We start from the raw sequence: 17,523 nt of genomic DNA, 5'->3' as shown, positions 1-17,523 counted from the left end.
CACAAGGTGCTTTTAAAGTATAAGAACAGCAAATTGGAGGGGTGAGAATTGGCAAAAAGACTATGCAGTTGCTACTTCACCAGTCAACTAGTGGCCAAGTGACAACAAAAGCAAAGGTGAAAGGCAGCATAGCAATTAAGTGCAATCTGCACTTAAGTGAAGGAAAACATTTCAGCACACATGGCCTTCATCTGGGTTTTTTTTCCAGGACAAAGCACAACTTGTACAGTACAAGTGGCTGAGTGTTTATCAGTTATCCAAAGGGCTAGACAGACAAGGCCATTTCTTACAGGATGCTGCACCCTCAAAACAGGCATCTCAAAATAAAACGTCAATACTACAGGACGAATGAGGATTTTGACATTAAATATCCTAGAAAACCCTGAAGCAGGTCATTTGCTTGAATATACTGACTAAATAAAGTGCAGACTCTTTCAATGAGTAAATAAAGAAGATCAATGCATCTGTCATATGTTTCTACTTCTCTTTTTTGAAGAGGATACTCATGTTGGAAATTATCTCTCCCCCCCCCCCAGCTTTAGCAGCTTTAGCAGCTTTACCAAAAGCTGCTAAAACTCCAAAGATAATAAAAGTTACAGTGCAGAGGATGTCTGAGAGGCCAGCAGCATGATGGGAAAAAGGGAGACAGAGTGCAGAGAGGGCTTATTTTCTCCTCTTTTGTTAAAATAACACTAAAAAGAACAGTTAAATTAGTTTAAAAGCATGCTTTTCTGCAGAGACTACAAGATAAATTGTAGTAAGGAAAAAAATAGAGATGAATTCAGGCAAACAAGGTTTTATGTTTGCGTGGTGTATGTGTGTGAGAGAAAGGCAGGTGTATGTTACCACAACTCTAAGGGATATTATAGAAGATCAATAACAATTGATCAAAACAATTGAAGTTGGGGGGGGGGGGGGGGTATTCAGCCAGCTGTCCCCTCTTGAGCCAACATGTACTTCTCTTCAGGGTGTTATCTTTTGTCGGAGCCAAGGCTGTCTGACAAGCAAATCTGAAAGTCTATGACATAAGGAGAGTTTTCCTGAAGACCTTTTAAGTAGCATTCATTGTGTCAGGAGGACTGCATTTGATTGTACCCAGATGTCTTCTAAATCAATTAAATGTCAAATACATTTTCTTGCACAAGACATCCAAGGCTCTTGATATTTCTGAATTGACAAGCTCAAGTTTTCCATAACACCTACTAATAGCCTACTACTATTTTTAGGTTTAAATCATTGCAGTACCTTTTACTGTCCAATTTATGGCACCATTATGTGAATTCCTCTTGGAAATAGTCACTGAAAGAGATGAAAGTAAGTACAGATGTCAGTTCATATGCACCACCAAATTGGTGTAGTACTTATGCCAGTCAACGGACCAGGTGCTGTTATAGCAGTGTCACAGTTGTCATTATCACTCACCTTCATGCTTCAGGATGGCTGACTGGGAAACTGTTTAGATAGAAGTGTCAACCTTAGATGAGTGTTCAATAGATAGTGATTTTTCTGGATCTTTCATTGTCTCTCACCTTCACATTTGTCATTTATCACTATTCAGTGTCGTTCTCAGTAGGAAGAGGAGTTTCAAACCAATGAATACAATGCAGAAATGGCAGGAAAAGCCACAGCAGGAGCTACAACGTGTGAAAGGGGGACAATGACCTTCGACAAGCAACAATGTCAACACGTAACGACCAGCAGGGTGGTTGAGAAAGAGTGTGACAGGAGGTGTAAATGAGAAGCCCTATTAAAACAGTGTTGTGTGAGCATGATGTGATGCTTCTGCAAAGCTGCAAATTCACAATTCCTCTCAGTTGAGTTTGTATGGTGAAATGTGGTATGCTGTATATTTTGTATTTTTGTTTGTTTGTATGAATGCATATTATGATGAACTGCTCTCATTGTGTACTGTAGTTGTAGTTGTCATTACTATAATGAATGTGCTCCAATAAGTTCACAGATAAGGATACTGTCAATAGCAGTCTGCCACTCTTTGGTACTTCACTATGTGTCAAATATTGCAACAATTTAATCTTCAATCAATAAATGATTGAATGTTTTACACAGTTCTGTTAAAAAACAGATACCTGCAGTCTTCAGTAATATTCAGTGTGACACAGAAAATAAACAGAACGTCTCTGATGTGTTCTAAAATTATTGCAGTAAGGAAGGTTTTAAGAGGTTTATCCTTTAATTAAATGGATGATATCAAGGTAAACAAAGTATATAAATGTGCCTGAAATGATTAAATGTTGAAGGAAAAGATTTGACTCCATCAACCATATATCAAGTGAAGACTAAAAGATTATGACAGTGTAACAAGATATACTGAAAAGGTTCTGAACTAATTTTAAAAAAACCCTTGTCATTTGAACCTTAGCTAACCGATGAAATGTTGACGTATTGTCATGCTCTAATTAGCTTAAACTTGAAATTAATCAGCACAGAGAAGCATCAAGTGGCTCTTTGTTGTACCTCTACACTGAAACTGAATAAAGTATGTAGTCACTGAACATTTCTTTATTTGCTTTTTTTTGGCAAATCAAGACAATCAACATTAAACAATAAAAATATCAATCTTTATTCTTTGAGATAGCATATCAATTTAAAACCTTAAGCTATAATACCATAACAAAATTACACAAGAACTATACAACAGTAAACAAAGTGTAACCCAATATCTTTCTCTGGATAAAAGACTGTTCTCTTGTTTTATGAAATTATTATCTGTCCTGTAGGCAAGTATGCAATTATTTTATTCATAGTGACTTGAAGAGGCAGTGCATAAGCTGACTATTTTTGTTAGAAAATCATGAGAATGTTATAAATTGAGATGCAGCCTCTAAAATGTCATTTGAGCTTGTAATTTCACAAATATAAAAAACAAAATCCCAGTTGCTGCTCTAACAGTTTTTTTAAAGGTTTTTGGCACAAATTCCTTCTTTTTATGGTATTAAAACATTCTCCTCTGACAAAAATGCTGTAAGCGTGCAATATAAATGTCATTGTTCTAATCATTACCTATTGGCAGTTGTAATAATTAATATTCAGAGTACAAATATAGACTTCTTCTGTACTTCACAGGCAGGTGGTGCTAGTTATAATGTAGTCTTGCCAACAGGGTGCAACCTACTGTACTGGAATGCAGCCAACAAAAACACTTTCTAAACCCAAAAGATCATCATTGTTTAAGACCTGCAACAAACCTCTGGGAGCCAACAGCTGGAATGAAAGTTGAATCAAACTGATTTCACTAAACATACACATAAATAGCTATTCATAAATCAATTCTATGTACTGCGTGTGCTTCTCTTTAACAGAAAAAAATGACTTTAATTATGTTTACAGTCAGAGAAAAGGACAAAATGGCAGCAAGGTACACCAGTTGCACAGACTCCTCCACTTCTCCCATCTTATATAATAATAGCCTATTAAAACATGAACAACAGCAATAAAAATACAATAGTAAATGAGCAATGTAAAATGTAAGGTATGACTGTATTACACAACATTGGCTTTATATAGCAAGAGACGAGATGGATTGTGGAAAACAGGTTTTAAAAACATCATAACACAATGGAAAAATGACAAGAGGACTCGTTTTTCCTGAAAGCTGCTCCACACTATTACTTTCTTTTTTAATTTGCAGTGCGGAGGTGTCAACAATATCTTCCTCCATAATACTAATCTAAATATCCCTACTTAACCCTAGTATCTATATAAAACTATACATCACAACACAAAGCAAACCAGGCTAGTGGCACTAACAGTTATTTCTAGTGTAGAATTAATCTAGTATCATCTGATATGACAGACTTTATTTTCAATTATACTGTTATCTCCTCATCTGGATGCCCCTTAAGACTAAAGCTCCTGTCAACCAACGATCCTGTAAAATAAGTTTTTGGATTTTTTCTTCTGCATGCTTTTTCCATTATACTGATCTATACAGAGCAGTGGTGACCTAAAGGTAGAAGAAGCAAACTCATGACTGGAGGGCCATGGGTTCAATCCCCTGGTAAAGAAGCAGCGCTTGTGTGAATGTGATCAGGGCATTTCTGAGCATTTCTCTCAGAGGAACTCCACTGAATAAATAAAGGTTAAAAAAATCTTGTCTATTGTTTCACTGCTGAATTACTTAATCTACCTTGCAGCTGCTGCAGGCCTGACAGCCAATAGATGATCTAAAAATAAACCCAGCAGCTAAAGCTCAGTAACAAGAGAAATAATAATTATATCCATGACTTGAGAACTTTCACGGTTTATTTTAAACATTCCTGTATGTAGATTGTATTTGTCAGTTGGGAAAAGAAGAGCAAACAGGAGGAGTACTTGTATGTGCATCAAGACCTAATTTTGCTCAGAATCTAAACGATGAAATAAGATGGAAAAACTTGCTGCAGGATAAAAAATTATTGTTATTGTTACTCTGAGTATTGTTTCTTGTAACATACTGATACATTAAAAGCTGTAGTTTAGGTAGTTTTTCTTTTTGGCCAAAGCCCTTCTAGGAAATGCAAAGGTCTTCAGACGATGAGTGTGTATCTGTACATGTGTGGGCTTGTTCATGTAAACAGAATAAGTGTGTGAGTATACGTTTTGTGCCTGGCTGTGTCCTGATGTTATAAATTGGCAATTTTGCTCCGCATATGACTCTCTACATCTCATGGGACAGGGCTTCATGCTGAGCAGCCATTCCGTTGGCCTGTGTGGCTTTGGGCTTCTCCTCAGGCTGGCCGTTGGTCTTTGGCTGAACAGTAGGATGGTCAGATGGGTGAGAGCTGAAATGGGCGTTGGATTCATTTAACCGGCGGACACGATATGTCTCATAGTGGATGCTGCCTGTGATGTCTTTGATGTTTTGCATGTGTGTCCTGAAAGAAAAAAGACAGTTTTATGATAACAAGTTTTACCTGTAACTTACCTATGAGTAAAACAACTGTTGTGTTATTTTTTATCATTTTTATACTATAGTTAGACATGGACTAAAACTAAACTTTAGATAACCAGTGACATAAGTGTTAAGATTCACTGTAAAACATTTTCAAAAATGCCTAAAAATCCAATATTAAGGGTGGGACTCAACCATCTAAAATTACTTATTTTGAATTGATTTCAGTTGGGTATTTAGGCTTTATAGGATATATATTACAGTTTATTTCAATGCCTCCACAAGATAAAGAGAGCAGAGATCTCTGTCCTTTTAGGCATTATTACATTTCTGGCTCCGTTATGCTGCTATATATATGTGATTTTATAAAAAATGATGTACATTTTGTAGCGTAATGGAGTCTTACCTAATGAGGAGGTCTCGCAGGTAAGCAAACTCACAGTGTGCAATATTCTCAACTGCAAAAAGAGAGAAAAGAGAGAAAAGAGGACCATCAGGATATGCACAGGAAAAGAAATCCAAAACATTAAATATGATGTGATGATGAGAGAACTCTATATGATCTCTCATATCCCCTTCAGCTGTAACATGCTTGCAATTACTTGATTCACCACAAGATGGCGGTGCCGCTCATAAATCAGCTGAAGAGTGTCCTCTCACATGTCATCCGCAGCAATTTTCTTAAGCCAAGATAACACACTCCTCCACTTTTGAGTAATTTAATATATCTCAGCTCCCCTCTATATTGGAGAACTTTAAGTGAGACGTTTTAACAAACTCCCCATGACAAGCTGCTAGTGCCTCCAGTAGGGCTAACACATGTTTGAATTATAGATTATGTCAAGAGCGTAAATGAAAAAAAGGAGGGTGCTATTTATGTAAAGCTTTGAAATCCAGGGGCAGGAAATTAAATTCCCTTTGAAAGAAGTGAGTGGAATAACTGCTGGGTCTGTGAGTGCTGATTAGTGGCGTCAAGGGAACACACTAACTTGTAAAGAAGAACTGTGCTGGTATCTCCTTTTTACTCTTGGAGTTCATCTAATACAATGTATGCATTTAAATGCATTCAGACTACTATTTATTCTCCTAAGCAGTTTCTTCTCCACCTGTGATATATAGAGACTTGACTTTTGGCTTCTCCTCTGAGACCTAATGTGTGATGTTGGTGCCGACAAGTCCAGCAGCCCAGCGGCTTCCTCTCTCCTCCTTTTCCTTGTTCCCTCTCTCCCACCTCTTGGCTTCACTAGAATGGAGCCATTGTTCTTTCAGTCGGACAAGACGGCATTTGTCTCACAGTCCATGTACTTCACCTCTCTCACCCCGCAGCTCTGTGGAGTTAATTTCATAACGCTTGCTGAGAGAGCAGTAGCCACCTTCAAATTGTAACATTAAAAGGTTTCATGGTACTACCTCTAAAATGTCATCTTTTGGGGAAGAAAGCAGCCTTGTTGTAGTTAAAAACTAAAGGCTTTACTGTGATTTAAATAAGGCCATGTGATCTCTCAGTTTAACCAAAATCATAAAAATACCAAGATGTTTTTTTTAATCATGTTTATAATCTTTGCAATCACAAATTAATTGGTACCCCACTACCTTCATGCTGTCTGGCTCAGACTTGCAATCCAATATCATGTTTTAATGATTTGGAAGAGCTGAACAACCACAGAACTACACTTTCACTTTACATCTTAGATTCACATTAAGATGCACAACACATTTCTCACAATATCTGTGAAGGCCATGGTCCTACTAATTGTGGTTCCTTCTTAATTACAGATCAAATAGACAAGTAGCTTTTGAGATCATACAGTCTGGAATAATAATTTACAAGATATAAAAATAATTAAAGTATTTATATTACTAAAATACAATACATAATGAAGCCAATACACCACCACTCAGTATGCACCACAAGGCCTCCTTCAGCTGTCTTTTTGTCCTCCAATCATACCGTCTGCCAATCCAGACAGATGTCCTCTCTCACCGTCCCTCTTGATCAAACAACCCCGTAGGTGAAACTAGGACACTCACTTCCTAACAACACTTTGGCAGTGTGCGTGTGCAGCACTGGCCAACAAAACTGTATCAAAGTTACTGTGAAAGAATGTGTGTCTGTGGGTTTGTGTTTTCCCAACTGAAAGAGAAAATCTCTGTAAATCTCTTCCCTCTGTCTCTTATGTCTCCCTATTAACAGGCTTTAGTGAGACGTATGTAAACAATGCCTGGTAGTGAAGCGACAGACGGTTAAACGAGCTGGCTAGATTTTTAAAGCTGCAGACCGGAACTTTCCACATGACAGAGTCCTGTGTCTTCTTTGGAAAATGTTTGTCCTCTTTCTTTTTTTCTTTTTTTTGGTTTAGTATGTTGTAAATATGTCAAACACCAAGCAGGTAATGTGAGTGTGATTTACTATCTACTTACTATCATTTACCAGAGTGATGAAATTAGACAGTCTTGGCACTGTCAGTTTCACAGATGTGACACAGGTGTAAGTGTGGTAAATTTGCCAATTCAGTGTTTGACACTCTACCAGATAGATGGACATCTGTAAAGATATATCAATTGAATTACATTATGATTTCTAAGCTTTAATTGATGCTGGCAGTTGCAGCTACAGTACATATGGCTGATTAGTGGTAAGACTGTCAAGAAACATACATTATCCTGCTTGGTGACTCACTCTCCATTGCCTGTTTGGCAGGACAAATAACCAGCTGTGTCTTTTATTGTGTGTATGTGTGTGTATGCAATGTGTGTGTGCTCATGTGAGGATTTATGTGTATTACCCTCTATGGTGCCCCACTTTGTTTTCCTCCCCAGAATCTTCTTCCCGTTCACCTGGTACTCCTGGTCACTGCCCACCACAGCAAAAGGGATCATCTCCTGTTGAGCACACACATGCAAACACACGAACAGCCATTCAAGTGTTACCAATTATTTGTTTTCAGGCTCCTACCTTTGCTGAAACAAAATGCTGCCTTTATAACAATCATGGCTTTTATGATTTCCCAAAGAAAAAATAGGACAAAAGAAGATATTACATCCAAAAAAAGCTTAAATATACATCTGCAAAATACCCATTTGTGATAGCCACAGTGTGTAAAGTCCTAAAGCCACAGGAGGACATCTTATATTGTGGCTGTTAAAGCCTCAACTGACTGAACTTAAGAATGTGGACTTACCCTGATTTTGTCATTGATCATCCTGTCCTCCGCGTCCTCGTCAAACTCTTTCTGAGGATAAACATCAATCCCGTTGGCTCGCAGCTCTTCCCTAATCTGCACAAAGCCAAACACAGTGACAAACAGGAAAAAATAAATAAATAAAATGGGCTTAAACAAACAGGGTAACTGCAACCAAAGTTTTCTTATGCAGTATATAATGTGATATTTTACCAGTCTAAAATTGCCTTTAAAGTCCAAATGTCTATAGAGATATTTGTTTTTCTGAATGATGATTACACAAATACAAATGCTTACATAATGAATGCTGAAACAGAAACTGAGAAAAGGGAAGGCCAATAGCCAAACACAATCAATCAGGTCAAAACCCCTCATCCATCATCTCACCATCCCTTCAATCACCTTGCAGCCTACAACCAAGTCAATCATTTGCACACATACATAACTGGAACTAAATCTGTTCACATACAAGTGTTTAAGTTTGGGCTGGATAGTTGGATAGATGCGGTTCTATAACACTAGAGTGCTTAAATAAACCCTCGGTTATGTTATACTGGTTGGTGTTGACATTAAAGGGTTAAGGAGGAGTTAACGTGGAGGTTAACCGCTCTTAGAAAAAAATACATCCAGACAGAGGTATAGCTTATAAAATGGCCACCCCAATTCTCTGTATGTCTTTATAATGACTGAATCTAAGGCACGGATGCAGAAAAACAGACAGACAAGCTTCTGGAAGAAATGTCCTTTTAATGAATGACTGTTCACTCCCACAATTACTACTCTGACAATTTCCACTTGGTCTTTGATCAAACATTTTCATTGTTTATCCTTGGAAGCTTTCTCAGGGTTACATTATAGGATGCAAACCAAGTCAAATTCTACAAAAAAGCCACATCAACTGTTGGTTAAAGGAATGCGAACAGACATTCACAGCTAGACACCAAGGCTGAACATTTAATAAAAAAAACCTCTTATTCTGTTTGCATGTCAAGTGTGGGGGGGGGGGGGGGGGGGGGGGGGGGGGGGGGGAGACACACACTTGGCACGAGAAGCTTTTAGTCAATAATCTTCAGGGTCATACAGAGCATGTGCGGCCAACCAAAACAACCCAGATACAAGCCCTGCGGCTTCCACTCTGTGCCAGGGCCTGGTCCAATCCCTGCTTTGTTCTTATTGGCCCATGTTACAAGTATCAAGGGGAAACCGGTAGCCAAGACACCCATTGTGCTTCTCTGAAATGTATAAATCCGTTAGAGAAGTCTGTATTCTTGGATGGAGGGATGGAGAGATAAAGCAAGTGATGGAAGAAGGCAGGTGGCCGTGTGCCTCCTGAGTCCTGTCGATGGAGAATTATCCAAGAGAAATACACTAAGGAAGGGATGCAGCAGCAAATGTTACAGACTCAAGCCAGTTGGAGCCAGAAACTGTTGAGGCATGGAGAGCCACGGTGAAGAGGTGAAAAATGTGAAGTTAAGATTATCAGCCTGATGTTAGTTTGCTATGAATACTCTAACATACCAACTAAAAGTTTAATGCGCTCCTAGAAGAACAGAAGTCACGAGACATTGCATTTGTTGACTTTAAACAGTAAGGGACATTGAAACCAGACAAAGAGTCTACTGTAATGTAAATGTAAATGCTGATGTTTATCAGATAATATAGTAAAATATAACCATTAGAGCTGCAACGATTAATTGACAACTATTAAAAGGTATACTACTCTCTCTCTTTACCTCGCTCTCTGTGAGCTGGGGAGGAGGAGCCAACTTTGATTGCTCTTTGTTATCAAACAGCAACCAGCAAATCCTGCATAGTGTACATTTAAATTAATCACCAACTATTTAGATTCATTGTTTGGAGTCATTTTTAAGAAGACATTGTACGAATTATCTGAATCCAGCTCCTCAAATGTGAATATTTTCTGTTCTTTTTAGTCTTCTGTGATAATAAATTGAATATGTTTAAGTTATGGACAGTTGGTAGGGACAAAAGATGACATTTGAGGATGTCGCTTTGGGAAACAGATAGTTTTCCAAACGCTAAACACAAAGTACAGTTGAGGCTAATGGGAATGTCTTTAGTTTTGCAGGTATTTGGTTGTAAAAAAAAAAAAAAAAAAGTATTAGACAAGGTCATCTTCTAACCTTGTGGGATCACTAAAGTCATTGGGGTTAATGTCTATACCAAATTTCCTGGCAATCCACTCACTAGTTGTCGAGATGTTTCACAAAAAATGAGGCATCACCAGTCAGTATGATTCATACTTTGGGGATCACAAATATCATGTCATATCAAAATATATATCATACCATATCAAAATTTCATGGCAATCCATCAAACAGTTATTGAGATGTTTCAGTCTAGACCAAAGTGGTGGACCCATAGACCAATTTTACCATCCCCATAGAACCATGCTGCTGGAGTAGCTAAAAAAACCAAAAGCAGCACTTAAAGATGAGCAAACTATAAACTTAAAAGAGCTTTGACATCATGGAATATAAAAGCAGCATAAACAACTTGGAGTATTTCATTAAAATAGTCATCATTTACTGCATTTAATGCTACTTTTTAGCTCTAGCTTAGAGCTTGTGTCATCAAGTTTTTATCTTTAATGTACCACAGAATAGAGACCTCTCTGACATTGGCCAACTTGTATGGTCACCCTGTATGTTACTGGTAATGAGGGGCCTGCCTGTTCGGTTGGCAACTGGGCAGAGGTTCCCCTCTTCCAAAAAAAGAGCCAGACTTAAGAGTTGTGGAAAGCATTTCAGTGAATAAGTACTTCAAATAAATAGCTTAAATGCTTCCGTCTGGACTGAGCATGACTTTCAAAGTGTTACTTTTATGTTGATGGTACAGTATTTCCCAGGATAGGCACAGAGTGGGTTTGCCCAGATGGCTTTTGTTTATGGTACCTGGCAGCTCTTCATACTGTATGTTACCCACCTGTGGTTGTGTAGGACATACATGTGTGCTTGTGAGGTAAATTTGCCAACTGTTTGACCTACTGATGTATTTATTTTAAGCTTGTGATAAAGACATGCTACAAGTTATTGCAGGTGTGATGGATAGCAAAATGAATGTAAGAGATTAACCAAAGTCACATGGAAAAATTGCTTACACACACAAAATATATTTTAAGATTTTAAGACACCTCTGTTATCCAAACACACTTCACTCACCGCCTGCTTAAAGTAGTCTCTCTCCTCCAGGGTGAGTGTGTCAGCCTTGGCGATGACAGGGACGATGTTGACCACCTTACTGAGACGCCTCATGAACTCCACATCCAGAGGCCTCAGACTGACAGAAGAACAGAAACAACAGACTAAAATTTCATTTCAGGCATGAATTTATACTGTCGTTGAGCAGTTTGAATAAATCTAAAAGAAAAGAATGAAAAACATTCCTAGTTAACAACATTGCATACATACATGCATGTTTCCACACAGAGCTACCAGGAAGTAAACTATATCATTTCTTCTTCTTCTTTTTTTTTTAAACTAAAAATGATCACTGTGTCACAAAGACACTACAAGAAAAGAGTTTATTCCTAAGACATGAATGTAATGACACAGAGCAACCACTCGAGGGCAATCACGGTCTATTCCATTACTTTTAGTCTAACCACGTTTCTGATAATGACACCCTGTATATTGTGTTTAACGTGCAACTTCTTTCCAAGACTGTGGCACTATTTTCCTGCCTGTCCTTGAATGATTTCAGTAGACTGTAGAAGAAACCATTTCCAAGTAAGGTTAAGAACCCCTGCAACATCCTCTCAGTTGGCCCTGGTAAAGTAAAGAAATAATTAGTGCTTGTGTCAGTCTACACTGTTCTACACTGTAGCTCTGGTCCCTTATGTTTCATATTTCTGTCTCCCCTCCATGTTATTTTTCTTTTTCTGTCTCAGCAGTGCCTCCAGTTTCTCCTCCAGACAGACTCCCTTCATGCTGTCTGCTTTGCCCTCCAATTAGTCCCAGCCAAGCCAGGCCAGCAGCAACTAGAGGGGAGGCCTAGCTGGAGGCCTAGCTGTCTCTTCAGAGACTGACAGGCATGTCACCATCAACGTTGGACGAAACACTGGGTGTATGTGAGCAACAGAGAGTAAAGAAAAAACAGAGCAGCACAAAGGTAGAGGGAGATGACAGTGTATTCAACCAGAGATAAAGACCCTTACACTTTATGCATTTTTATACTCAGGGGACAGCCGACATGTGTCATACGGATGTATAGAACAGAAGAATAGAACATCAGGAGAAAAAATAAAAGGTAAAGTTGATGGTTGATAATTTGTCAATGTGAATATCAAATATAAATTGGCAATTGCATAACTGCATGCATAAACTGTATGTACAGTTGCAAGTACAAATAGGCATGTGAGCTATGCCATATGCATGATGGGGCACATGTATTCTTACACATGAACGTATGCTGTGCGGCCAATTTATATGCATGCGCATATGCACAGATGTACACTTATATGCATGCACACACAAGCTGTCCTATTTATGTGGTTGAATAAAAAACAACAATTAACACACACACGCATATTATATATATATATATATATATATATAATATATATAATATATGCGTGTGTGTGTGTTAATTGTTGTTTTATATACACACACACACACACACACACACACACACACACACACACACACACACACACACACACACACACACACACACACACACACACACACACACACACACACACACACACACACACACACACACACACACTATATATATATAAATATAAATATAAATATTCTGAGAATGATAAGCTTTGTGCAAAAATGAGATTGGAAAAGTACCCAGCCAGCCACAGTGCGGATTGCCCTCCATTCCCTTCCTCTTTTTTGTAATATATCAGAAACCTGTGTCGATGGAGAGCCAAAGTGCAGCCTTCTTTTTTCTCAGGAAGACATGTCAAACGAGGTAATAACAAGACTGCCTGTAGGGAAAGTAGTGTGGCTGACTTTGCCATTGTCGGAAATGGCTGCTGATGCCAAGACTGTGTTCTGCTTTAGTGACCACTGTTCATCTATCCGAAACCACAGATGCAACTTAAAAGCAAATGGCTGACATTACATTAGAGCTGCGATAAATACAAGTTTCTGTTTGAGATGCTTCAAAAAAAGAGACAATCTAAAAAAAAAACCCACACACATTCAATGATAGTAGCCTATAAGAGGTATCGGGGAGGTTCTGTCATCATTTTCCTGCCTGTCATTCTTAGACTGTGGTCAAAAGGCAGTCCAGAGGCTTTTGGCAGTGTGTCTGTGTAATTGGAAAGGCCCTAATTTCAAGTGTTATTTTGCTTCTCTTAAAGATTAAAATTCATTCTGTGCAAAGAAATATAATTACAAGCATGTGCAGAGCCATTTCTGTGAGTCTCCATAGTCAGGTCATAACAGTAGCCCCAACAGATGTCTCTTTTGTTCTCCTGCCTATTGTACAACTCTCTGGTTGGCTGCGAGGAAGACACCACTTCCTGACAGATGTCTGTATCTTTTTGTATTTTCATGTATTCTTGTTTCGGTGAAGTGTGTTTGTCTGGTGTTTGTGTGGTGGTGTCGGGGTAGTGACACTAAATATAACTTAGAGACAGTGTTTTAGAAGAAATTAATGAAAGAGATAGGAGAGGGGTTTCGGTGTTGTGTGAAAGACAGTCAATGCTGACAAAAATGTACTGGCTGCGCTGTGCAGCTGTAAGCAAGACGACACAAAAACACATTCAGGGCATCCACATAGTGTAGGTATACAAGTGTTAGCATGTCCCCTCCCCACTTCAGTCCACAACACATGTGCACACTGCTTTACATGAACAAGGGCACACACACATTCTCTGAAGTAGCAGCTGTGGTGACATGAGCAGATGATGAGGGGGGCTGTCAGACAGCAGGGCACACAGACACACACTTGTCATCCCCCTCTCATAGAGAAAACGTTTAAGTGGGCAACTGCTGAGTTACTGGTGCACAGAAACATGAACCAGCAGTGAATGGAGCAGTCACTGAGATATAGGGTCAGATGGTTATTGAATGTGTGTTTACAGTCTATGCACATGGGTGTTTTGTGTGCCTTTATCGAAATGTCTACATACAATATCCTATCAAGATGCATTATTTACTACAGTGTAAATAGTGTGTGTTAAGCGTTACTGTGTGTGTATGTTCTTCTTGACCCTCCTTGCACACAAGGACACACAACTTGTTGCTGTTAAATCGAACAAATTACAGAGTAGATTTGAAGAAAATAACCACTTACAAAGCAGCAGGTCTAATGTGGTTTGCATTATCTCTGCAGCAAACGTCATGTAAGCAAAGCAGTTTCCACCTGGGTGTTTAACAAAGACATGCGCTCTGCGAGGACACTGTGAGGACACTTTGGCACAAGATGTGTCCAAGCTTTGCAGAAATAAAACCGGTCATGTCCAAATTACAGCTTTTTTTTTTTTTAATGACTTTAGTCTACTAGCATTCAAACCAAAGACAATCTTTTTTCTGTTTTTCCACCAAATCCCCTTTTTTGCTGGCACACAGGCTCATTAAAATGTACTAGTCCCTCACTGTTGTGTTGGATTCTATCAGAAATCGATCAGTGAACCACTTTGAGTCCCATCTCTCTGTTCAACAACAGTAAACATGTCCCAGATGAATAATAAAGGTGCTGTTTGCAAGATGAATCAATAATCAGATCCAGACCTCTGATGCCTCAGTTTTTTTAAATTAAATTCAGCAGAAAAACTAATTTAGGCAGTGATGCACTAGTTTAGGAGGTTGGCAGATTCAGGCAAGTCGGAAATGTTGAGACCACAAAATCTAACACATTTTAGTGGTAAATACAATGATCAGTAAGCCTGTAATCAACATGCTTAGTTAGATAGTCAGCATGTGTATATGTATGTGTATATGTATAATGTTGATTTTACCACTGCATTCTGATAATAGCGTCAATTTCTTTCTGCCTTAGTCAACTGTGAGAACTATAAAGTCCAGTTTCTTTGTGAAATCTGACTCTTCAAGTGATACTTCAGTGTCTCTGAGGAGAGAATGAGTTCCACATATGGTCACTAGAGAGGGAGACAGACATAAAGAGCTGGAAAAGGGGGATTGCTTAAAAGTTGTGGAGAGACAATGTGTCAGGGGAGATTCCCAGAAGGCCAGATTCATCTCTGCTGCTGTGGGAGAAACTAGTGGGATGTGGAACATAAGGTTTGGCACTTACTCACAAGAGAGTGCAGCTCTTTAATGTGTGATCTTACCAGTGTCCAGTGGGAGGTATGAAGTATATGCAGCAGTGCACCCTGGAATCAGGGATCCTCTTCTTCCTGTTAATGTTGATTTCCTCCTGCAGGTACGCTTCATACTGGTCATTGATGAACTTCATAATGGGCAGCCAGCTGACGAAGGAAACAGAGTTTAAGAATGAGAATCTAACTTTATTTGTCAAGTCACTTACTACAAGACAAATAGGTGTTTTGTCATTTTGTCTTTTTAATTACTGCAACAAATCATCAGTCATGTTTTTCTACTGCAGGGTCTATATTTGTAAAGCAGTAAATAATACTTGTTTTTGCACATTTTAGCATGAAATGTTCAAAAAGTAAAGCTAACAGAAGAGACGCACATATGACCCACTTTAAGCGTTTTCTCCTCTTTTGAGTATGCAATGTATACATTAAATAATACAACAAAAATATTGTAATAGCATTTTGATAAAACTGAATTAACTTTGATAATCATGTAGATGGAATACTGGTAAGTAACCATATAACTGTAATGAAGGTAGTGACTTTTCCAACAGCTACTAAGGCCTTTAGATGAAATAATCTCAGCTCACCAGTTTTCATTGTTGATCTGATCCCCAAAGCCAGGAGTGTCAATTACTGTCAGCTTCATCCTCACTCCTTTCTCCTCAATATCTGCACAGAGAAAAGTTATTTTGTTAGTATTTCCTTTGGACACACACACATACAATTATCAGTATAATAGAGCAACAGGAGACACACATATTAAGAATAACATTATTTAAGGCTGCAGGCTACCGTTGGCCTACCGTGACTGATGGACTTGATCTCGACCGTTTTAGGGATCCTCTCCTCCGAATTGAGCTGAACTGACTTACGGCTCACCTTGGACTTGAACAGTGTGTTCATCAGAGTGGACTTCCCAAGGCCGCTTTGTCCTGCTCAGGAAAAGACACAAACACAAACAGACACAACGGTTACAGAAACTGAGAGCTCATTCACTACTGGTTTTAAGAGTCACAGGGGGCAAACTTGTTGACGACAAGAGTCTCATTCAACCCAAATACAAAAGTTTCTTCTAGGATTTTAAAATAATGAGAATGAATTTACACTTGACATCAGCCTTAAAGTATGGATTGTATCGTGTGTGTGTGTGCGTGTGTGTGTGTTAATGGACCGTGACAATAGCAGGACGACTGCAGGGTCAGACGAGCCAGCTGTGGAGGCTAAGAGGACAGATGTATTCTTTCGACCACACACATACCAACAGGAGACAAATATTCAAAAGCCATTTTAACACTTTTAAGATACATTGTTGAATCAAAACCACCAGGGGATGAATTTCCTTGAGTCTTCTCTTTATTAATACACAGTTTCTACCTTTCCAAGTCATTGTATTTTTGATATATTGTATTAGTAATGAGAAATTATAAAATGGTGAAGGGAGGTGAAGATGTATTTCAGGGCTGTTTAATGTGTTTGTTCCTTTTGTCCCAAACAAAAAGAACTGACTAAACAAAAACAATCATTTTCGGACTAAATGTGAAGATAGGATTACTTTCGTTTGATATGATTATGGCTGCGCTTTTGGAGCTGAATGTAAATCTGTAGGCCAAAGTCGATACCATGCATCAAGGTGTATATGGTGAATTCCTTCCCCTATGTAGCCAATAGCCAAATGTAGCCAGACAATACTTTAAATTATAATAATGATGTAATATTCCTTTGCATAATGCATCATTATCAGGGTGTGCAACATTTTTGTGGTTTTATTACATTCTACATTTATATGTCACAATACACAGTGTTGCACTATGCACACACTTCATCCATCTCGTTTGAATAATGCACTGCAGAGTCTGCACTTTCAGATCTCATACATTCAAGATATTTTCCAGGAACAGATCAAACCAGTCAGAGGATGTCTACAGGCTACAGATGTCTACAGGGAACTTTGGTTTCATGGTGTTCGTGCATTTGTAGAACTGTGTTTGTTTAGTTCTTAGAAACACAGAAAATAAGTTCCATCAGAACAACAGAAAGATAGCATCCACTAGAGTGGACACATGTTAACTTGTTAAAAAAACAAAAAACATCAATGAAAAAAATATGGCTTTGTGTTGTTTTGAAATATTCAGAAACCTAAAAAAAAGTTGACTATTTCACTTCATTTCTCTGTATTTCCCTCC

General features: G+C 38.5%; 1 protein-coding gene across 5 annotated transcripts in view; it reads right to left on the bottom strand.

Moving 5' to 3' along the window:
* Positions 1-2,539: 2,539 nt before the first annotated feature.
* Positions 2,540-17,523, bottom strand: part of LOC133989994 (septin-9-like) — a 61,007-nt gene continuing 46,023 nt past the window's right edge. For all 5 annotated transcript variants that reach the window (XM_062428186.1, XM_062428187.1, XM_062428193.1 and 2 more), the window contains 8 exons: positions 16,144-16,272; positions 15,928-16,009; positions 15,350-15,487; positions 11,256-11,373; positions 8,074-8,169; positions 7,678-7,774; positions 5,298-5,349; positions 2,540-4,874 (listed from right to left, as the gene is read on the bottom strand). In XM_062428186.1, the coding sequence (XP_062284170.1) occupies positions 4,658-4,874; positions 5,298-5,349; positions 7,678-7,774; positions 8,074-8,169; positions 11,256-11,373; positions 15,350-15,487; positions 15,928-16,009; positions 16,144-16,272 (929 nt within the window). In that variant the 3' untranslated portion in view covers positions 2,540-4,657. The remainder of the gene's footprint in view (positions 4,875-5,297; positions 5,350-7,677; positions 7,775-8,073; positions 8,170-11,255; positions 11,374-15,349; positions 15,488-15,927; positions 16,010-16,143; positions 16,273-17,523) is intronic.

The sequence above is a fragment of the Scomber scombrus genome, chromosome 2 (genome assembly GCF_963691925.1).
Source record: "Scomber scombrus chromosome 2, fScoSco1.1, whole genome shotgun sequence".
NCBI lineage: Eukaryota > Metazoa > Chordata > Actinopteri > Scombriformes > Scombridae > Scomber > Scomber scombrus.
The sequence above is the reverse complement of the archived record's forward strand: the minus strand, read 5'-3'. Positions and strand labels throughout refer to the sequence as shown.